This window comes from Triticum dicoccoides, chromosome 2B (genome assembly GCF_002162155.2).
Source record: "Triticum dicoccoides isolate Atlit2015 ecotype Zavitan chromosome 2B, WEW_v2.0, whole genome shotgun sequence".
NCBI classification, from domain to species: Eukaryota; Viridiplantae; Streptophyta; class Magnoliopsida; order Poales; family Poaceae; genus Triticum; species Triticum dicoccoides.
This window is the reverse complement of record NC_041383.1, coordinates 703,359,066-703,366,624: the sequence shown is the minus strand read 5'-3', so window position 1 is coordinate 703,366,624 and position 7,559 is coordinate 703,359,066. Positions and strand designations below refer to the sequence as shown.

Sequence of the window (7,559 nt, the reverse complement as noted above, 5' to 3'; positions counted from 1 at the left end):
AAATAGAACATTTTTCGAAAATGATGATATCTTTTTTAAAACGGGAATATTTTTTGAAATTCAAAAATCAAACTTAAAAATGCAAATATGAAACTCCTGGACAAAATCCGAAAACACGAACATTATTAAAATTTGTGAACAATTTTTGAAACTGGAATTTGTTTTATGAACCTCACGAAAAAATGAAAACATGAACAATTTTTCTAAATGAGAACATTTTTTAAAACGTGAACATATTTTAAATTGTGAACAAAATTTTGAGAATGTAATCATTTTCTTAAATTGTGAACAAAAGTTTGGACGTGCAAAACATTTTTCGAAATTCCTGAACATTTTTTTGAAAAATCTGGCCAAATTTTGAAAAAGAGAACACCTTTTGAAATTCCAAACAATATTTGAAATTTTGAAACAAAATAAAGAGGAGAACAAAAAAATAAAAAGAAAAAGGAAAAACGAAAAATGCAAACAATTTTTTTAAAATGGGAACAAATGTGAAATTCCAAAACTTTTTTGAAAATTTGAACAAATTTGAAAACACAAACATTTTTTGAAAATACGAACAAAATTTACAAAATAGGGGAAAATGTGAAATTCCATTTTTTCGAAAATTTTAAAAAATTTGATAACACGAACATTTTTTTGAAAATCAAGAACAAAATTTGAAACAGCAAACAAATTTTCAAAATACAAACAAATTTTGTACATTTTTTGAAAAGAACAACATGTCTTTTGAAAACCTGAACAAATAAATTTGAACAATTTCTTAAAGCCGAACAAAAGTATTGAATATGTTGAGCTTTTTCTGAAATTGCAATTTTTCTAAAGCAAGAAATAAAGAGAAAGAAAGGAAAAGAATAATGAAATGAAAAACGCGAAAATAAGAAAGAGATAATAGGCAATGTATACGGCACTAGTGTTGTGGAGCTCCGGTTGCTAGCAACGCAGCTCGAATCGTGGGAGGTTTGAGGTTCGATTCCTCTCTCGGTCATTTTTTGCGTAATTTTTTCTGTATAAACTACCTGTCACGGGCCGGCCCGTGAACGATCGATGGTTTGAGGTTCGATTCCTTTCTCGGTCATTTTTTGCGGAATGTTTTCTGTATATACTACCCGTCACGGGCCGGCCCGTGAACGATCCATGGTGTGCGATCTGCCGACAGTTTGCCGCAGAATGCGGCGAATAGGGAATTCCGGGCTCATGCTCACGGAGGGAGTACTTATTATTTCTCGCACCGAACTGGGCCAGAAGCCCATCCGTGCGGCCGGGGTTGGTTTCGCGATTTTGCGCGCGGGTCCAGGAAAATCGAAAGAGCGGAGCGGGTTCTGAACATTTTGGGGAGCGATAATCCTAGACGTACGGGGGTTTTACGAGTCTGTTACGGACCCCCTCTCGCTAATTCGCTCGCCCCCCCTGATTTCAGGGGGTGGGGACCCGGCTGCTAATTCTAAGCCAATCAGTTTGCTCCACATCAGCCTGTACAACAGTCCCCAAAATGCTTCAACTTTGCTCACGTACGAGGGCCGCCGCACCACCTTTGCTGCCCAAAACGGCAAAAACCCTTACCAGCGGCGCCGCCCGGTGAGCTCGACCACCCCCGCGCTTCTCCCCCCTCCCCCCTCTCTCCGATGAGCTGGAACCACGCGGCCGCGGTCGCGACCGGGAGGGTCTCGGCGAGGACCACCCCCAGCCGTGGGTTCGTGAGCGCCGGCGGCGGGCGCCCCGGCCGTGGTCGTGGGCCTGGCTGCGGGGGCTGTGGCACGCAGAGCCGAAGAAGCAGCGGGGCGCCGCGAAGAGGCCGGGGAGGCGCGCGGCCGAGGGCGATGGCAAGGTCTTGCCCGGCGACGCCGCTCCCTCGTTCGTCGACCCCAATGTGGCAGCGCTGGAGAGAGGCGGAAGAATGGCCGGCGAGGAGGACGCGCCGTCGGGGATCTGCCTGCATCAAGACCTCGACCCCGCGCGCGTACAGGCAAGCGGATTCTCAGTTTCTCACCGCAACTTTCTATGCCCCGTTGGGTCTGACGCTGCAGTCTAATTGTTGCAACTAGTCTATCAAAGAGACTACTTGATGAGTTCGAGGAATCGAGACCTTTGCTTGGAAATGGTGGTAAGATCGTGTCGTGCAATATTTTGGTGGGGGGAAATGCTGAAGAGAGTGTAAAATGTACAACATTTTGGTGGGGAAAATGCTGAAGACAGTGTAAAATGTACAACATTTTGGTGGGGATGATAGTAGGATACTGGCCAGTCAGTTAAAAGGTCTACTTGATGGTTGATGCTTCATCCTGCTGTAGTGCTGTGGCTGTTTCCCTGTATCAATGTGTACATACATAGCTGTTGGAATGATCGAGATTGCTTCTCTGTGTGCATATTTATAGGCCAAACTGAAGCCTCTGCTCTCAAGGGCCAGACTAATCATTACCAGGAAAGTAGAATGGGCAAGTATCATGTTTGCATATGCGCAGGTGATGTATCTGTAACCCACTTCACCTGCATAGCCCAAGAGAATTCCCCAAGTCCTGCTCCCTGTATTTTTCTTCTCTCAGTCAACTTACTCAGTTGTCACTATTATCATCTGAACCTCAGGAGTCCAGATACATCATAAAGGATCCACGCACTCCTCGGAGAAAAACTGTGAGTGTCTCTCTTTCCAGACTGCACCAGAGGTTCCATTCATGTACTATCCTGTACTATTTTTGCTCCGTTTTCTAGGCCGTAACGGTTGGCTTGTTTGTTCTTCCAATGCCAGCCTGTGGGTTTAATTCGAGAGAAAAGTAATGTCATCCTTAGGCAGGTACGTTTGTGCGTTCAGTTGGTTCTAACTATATTTGTATCGCATCATACTGATTTTGAAGATTTTGTTCTGAGATCAGAATTTTGGGTGGTCACATGATAACTTTTACATATAATGCACTGCTCCAAATACCAAATTAGTTGTGTCATAATAGTTGGACTTCTCAGTTTTAGTTATGCTGCTGACTGCTGTATTCTGTTGTATGACACAATCTATTTTACTACTCCCTCCGTTCCCAAATATAAGTTTTTCTAGAGATTCCAACAAGTGACTACATACGGAGCAAAATGAGTGAATCTACACTCTAAAATATGTCTACATACATCCGTATGTTGTTGTCCATTTGAAATGTCTAAAAAGACTTATATTTAGGAACGGAGTGAGTAGTTCCTATACTTCCTGCATTGCTTTTCTCCATCTAAATCATCATCATGGGACCATGCATCATGTGTACTGGTCATATGTTTCATCAGTTCGACAGATAACTGAAGTTTTTTCTTCATAAGAGGACCATTACATTGTTTTTTGTTGGGCTGGACAGGGGTGTTGGTGGGGAATAAGTATGTTACCATATTGACTAGTTGTTGGGATGCTTTGAAATGACTATATTATTGTACTCTGTTTCGGTTTCGATTCAATGGAGGTTTTTTCGATAGAAAAATGATTAGTTCTCCTGCAGAATTTGATATGTACGATGTGTTCCATCCACGTGGTACTAACTGTGGTATGGCATAAAGGTTAGAGAATCTAACTTACTCCCACCAGTACTAGAGAACCTCATGATCAAGTTTTTTTGGCTAAAGTCCATAAAAAATGGTCACGATGAGTTAAGCAATTTGGCCACAACTGCCCATGTATCTAGTTCTTGCATATGTTCTCAATTCCCTCTTCTCAAGGAAACTTTTGGCATGCTACTAGTACTACTAGCGCGTTAAATCACCGACTAGTTTTAGCACCTCTCAAATGTGCAGTCACATGTTATATGTATCACAGACTCACAGTGAGCAAGCAACTAGTTGTGCAAAACATGAGAAAGTGGAAGGATTGTGACGCTTGCTAGCTAGTGGCGACTAAAATATTTTGGTGAGCCAAACACGAAAAAAATAACTTTACACTATCATGAAATTAGTACTATTCCTTCTCAAGGAAAAATATGAAACCTCATGAGCAAAGGTCTTTGTTATCTTCTTCTTTTCTTGAGTGGGGATGTATCTTATTATCTTTCGTATTTATTTATTCATTGTTCTCTTGATGTAAATGACTGCCTTGTAATATAATTGACTACCAGATACTTTTTGCTGATGTTTCAGCTACTTAGGACAAGGCGACCATTCATTGCAGAGTTTACTGATGCCAAGGGTAATGAGATATTCACGGTAAGATCTCAGTAACCCATTGCTTTGTACCATTGTGAATACGCTCAATATACATTAGATTAAGTTCAATTTTTTATTGTTGGATTTAGGTTCGCCGGCCTTTTAGGTGGATCAACAGCTCCATTTATGCAGAAGTGGATGGCAAGGTACAGAGATATTTGTTACTTGATTGTTATGAATATACAGCAATGGTTGTGATTATGGTTTCTCTTTGGCCAGGAGGTAGGTGTAGTCCACAGTCGTTGGCATCTTTGGCGTAGAAATTATGACTTGTACTTAGGGTAACATGATCTTCTTCCCTTAACTCTGATTTAGTCAGTTTTCTTGGTTTCCGCTAGTCTTGCTATACTGACTGACATTTTAATTTGCCAACATTTCTGTTCATCAGGAATAGGCAGTTTGCTGTGGTGGAGAATCCTGGATTTTGGAGCTGGTCCTTTACCCTGCTTGATGAGGATGATAATTTAGTAGCCATAATTGATCGCAAGATTAGGGGAGTTGGTTTGGAGGTAATGTCCTTTTGACTGGACAACCAAATACTAATTTTCAGTTTACTATATTTATTATATTTAGAGGATACCCCATGCTGTGATGTGACCCGCGCATATACACGCTATGATGTTATTGCTTGACACTGCTTCTGCGCGCGGCGGTATATGACATGCACATCCACTTGAGAATGATATGATTTTGCTTTAGGATGAGTCCACTTTGGCTGGGAACTTTGTGCTTGTGATACAAACTGAGCGCATGATTTTGCTTTATGATTTTCTGTTTGTTAAGCTATTGTCGATGTAGAAAGAATTGGATTGCGAGTACTAGTGAGTAAGGAGTGATGAGCATAACTTTGGTTTCATGCTCACCGCATGCAGCTCTTCACGGGTGCTGCCCAGTATGAAGTTTGGTTTGGTGATGCTGGAAAAGGCACAGATAAAGGTTTTTGTCTCGCTAAAGATGTAAGTGTTCTCCCTTGATGAGAGTTTAAAAGCTTCTGCCTGATTGTTAAGCTGATTTGAAACTCAAATTTCATTGGTGCTTCCAGATGGACAATGACCTTCGCGTCTTTCTGCCGCTGGATTTACCCGAGAGGGCTGTGGCTCTTGCTCTTGCAGTGTCTCTGGACCATGACTGCTTCTCCAGGAGATTGGGCTGGTATGTGTGTATTCCCCTAGTTTCAGGATTGCTTAGTCAAAAAAAAAATTCTTTTGAGAAATGATTGCTTATGTCAAAGTTATGTCCTATGGATTGCCGATATGCATGTAATGCAGGTGTTCACCTCCTGTTGCTATAGAGTTAACTCATGTGCTTGTTTCTTTCAGGGTTCTTCGTCTTTTAGGAGCATGAGGGAATTGCAGAAAACACTGCTGTTGGGGCAGACCTAGAAATGGTAGTCACTGGAATTCAAGGGATCAAAGTATCATGGTATAGCCACACTGGAGGGGATGACTAATTCGTGCCATTCGATCATTTTAGCACTGATAAATTCCATTTTGTCCTGCTTCTCTCTCGAGTAAAGTATCTCTGTGCCGACGATCGGATCCCGAGATTCAGGGGAACTGCCTATGCTCTTCCAGTTAGTGCTTCCCCGCATCTATTGCCTTTTCAATCATCAGGTGTCAAAATGATATACGGAGTATATGCTTTGTTTTCAGTCTTGTTCTTTTTGTGCATGGCAGATGTAGAATTATGGATAGCCCTGCTGATCTCAACAGTATGTGAATGTTCTTGGTAAAGCAACCAGGATTTCTAACTACAAAAGAAAGTAACCAGGATTTGTTGGAGGTAGTGCTTTTTTTTGCGGTTTAAACTTTGTATTACTCAAGTGGTAAGTCCACAATCTGCATTACAAAGTTCAATGACCTCTGATAAACCAGAGTTAAGCCATACTACTGTTCTACTCTCAGCTCTAGCAAATTTTGCCAAAAAGTCACTAACATTATTTTGACTACGATGAACATACTTGAAAGTTGTATTGCGAAGACTCCTCAGGTACTTGATCTCTTTCACCAATGATGAGAAAAGTGATCTATCGGGCAACTCATTCATGATCATATTCAAAGCCTCCCGGGAGTCCATTTCTACTTGAATAGGTAGATCCGTCCTCTGAATCGCTAGCGATAGACCCTCCATACATGCGCTTAGTTCAGCCTCCAATGCACTCCTGCATGAAAAGAGCTCCCTGCATGATGTATATATGATCCCGCCCTTGCTGTCATGGAGGACCATGCCAGCTCCTGCCTTCCCCTCTAGAGACCAGGAGCCATCAACGTTGAGCTTTGACCAACCCTCCGTAGGCAAAACCCATGGGATGTTGTGAGCAACCGTTGTTCTTGCTGGCGGTTCAGGCAAGCAGTAAGCAATCACCTGTTTACCTTTCAGAAGCTCCTCGTCTGAATACTTGAGCGATATCAATGAGTCCAAGTATCCCATCAAGAACCGTTTCGATGCCTCCATCGGGGGTGGTTCTTTGTTGTGTGTTATCTCATTTCGATTATGCCACACCCGCCACAGACACATAAGCAGCATGCCCTTCTCTATCTCTGACAGTGGCTGGAGCACTTCCAGCAGCCATTTAGTGCCTGTGTTTTTCAGATCCTCTTGTTTTGGTAAACTCCAAACGGTTGACATGCATTCCCACAACTGAACTCCCAGAGGGCACTTACAAAGAGCATGGAAAGTATCTTCCTCTTCCCTCTCACAAATTGGCAAGTCCCAACTGTTTCTAAATTGCGCTTGTGTTTGTTTTGCCACGTTGGAAGGGAGTTCACCGCAACACACCATGCAAAGTTTTTTACTGTAGGTGGCACAATGCTGTTCCAAATGAGCTTCCAACAAGCCCTACGGCCGTCCGGAGCAGTGCTTGACGACTCAGCAGTGCTTTTGTACGTTTCCTCAAAGGCTAAATCATATGCCGATTTCACAGAAAAAACCCCACTTTTCGTTGGGCCCCAGGCAATAACATCCTCCTCGAGCCTCCGTGATGCTCTTATTTTCAATATTTCCCGAACATCACATGGCCAGAATGCTTCTTGCAGTAAAGTATAATTCCATGCACCATTGCGTTGCAGTAGTTGCGACACATATCTATATCTGCAAGTGCCTTGAAATGATATGGGTCTGTAAAAGAAAGGTCTAGGGATCCAGGGATCCCTCCATATTCTGATATTGTTGCCATTCCCTACTCTCCAAATTATTCCTTTCTTAAGGAGATCAAGACCATGACTGATTGCAGTCCAAGTTGAAGAGGCGTTCCCTGAGAAAACCGTGTCTTCAAGTTTACCATTGGGATAGTACTTGCTTTTAAGCAGTCTGGCACATAGACTTTCAGGCCTAGTCAACAATCTCCACGCCTGCCTTGCCAATAATGCCTGGTTAAACAATCGATAATCTCT

The 7,559-nt window shown here is 42.5% G+C and overlaps 1 protein-coding gene across 1 annotated transcript; it reads left to right on the top strand.

Annotated features, from left to right (window-relative positions):
• Positions 1 to 1,897: 1,897 nt before the first annotated feature.
• On the top strand, positions 1,898 to 5,511 carry LOC119361182 (phospholipid scramblase family protein C343.06c-like). The gene is made up of 11 exons (XM_037626515.1): positions 1,898 to 1,966; positions 2,376 to 2,462; positions 2,584 to 2,637; positions 2,747 to 2,791; positions 4,102 to 4,167; positions 4,257 to 4,313; positions 4,387 to 4,448; positions 4,556 to 4,676; positions 5,040 to 5,123; positions 5,210 to 5,319; positions 5,436 to 5,511. Exons 1-11 carry the CDS (start codon positions 1,898 to 1,900, stop codon positions 5,509 to 5,511), a joined length of 831 nt encoding a protein of 276 aa, XP_037482412.1.
• Positions 5,512 to 7,559: the final 2,048 nt, after the last annotated feature.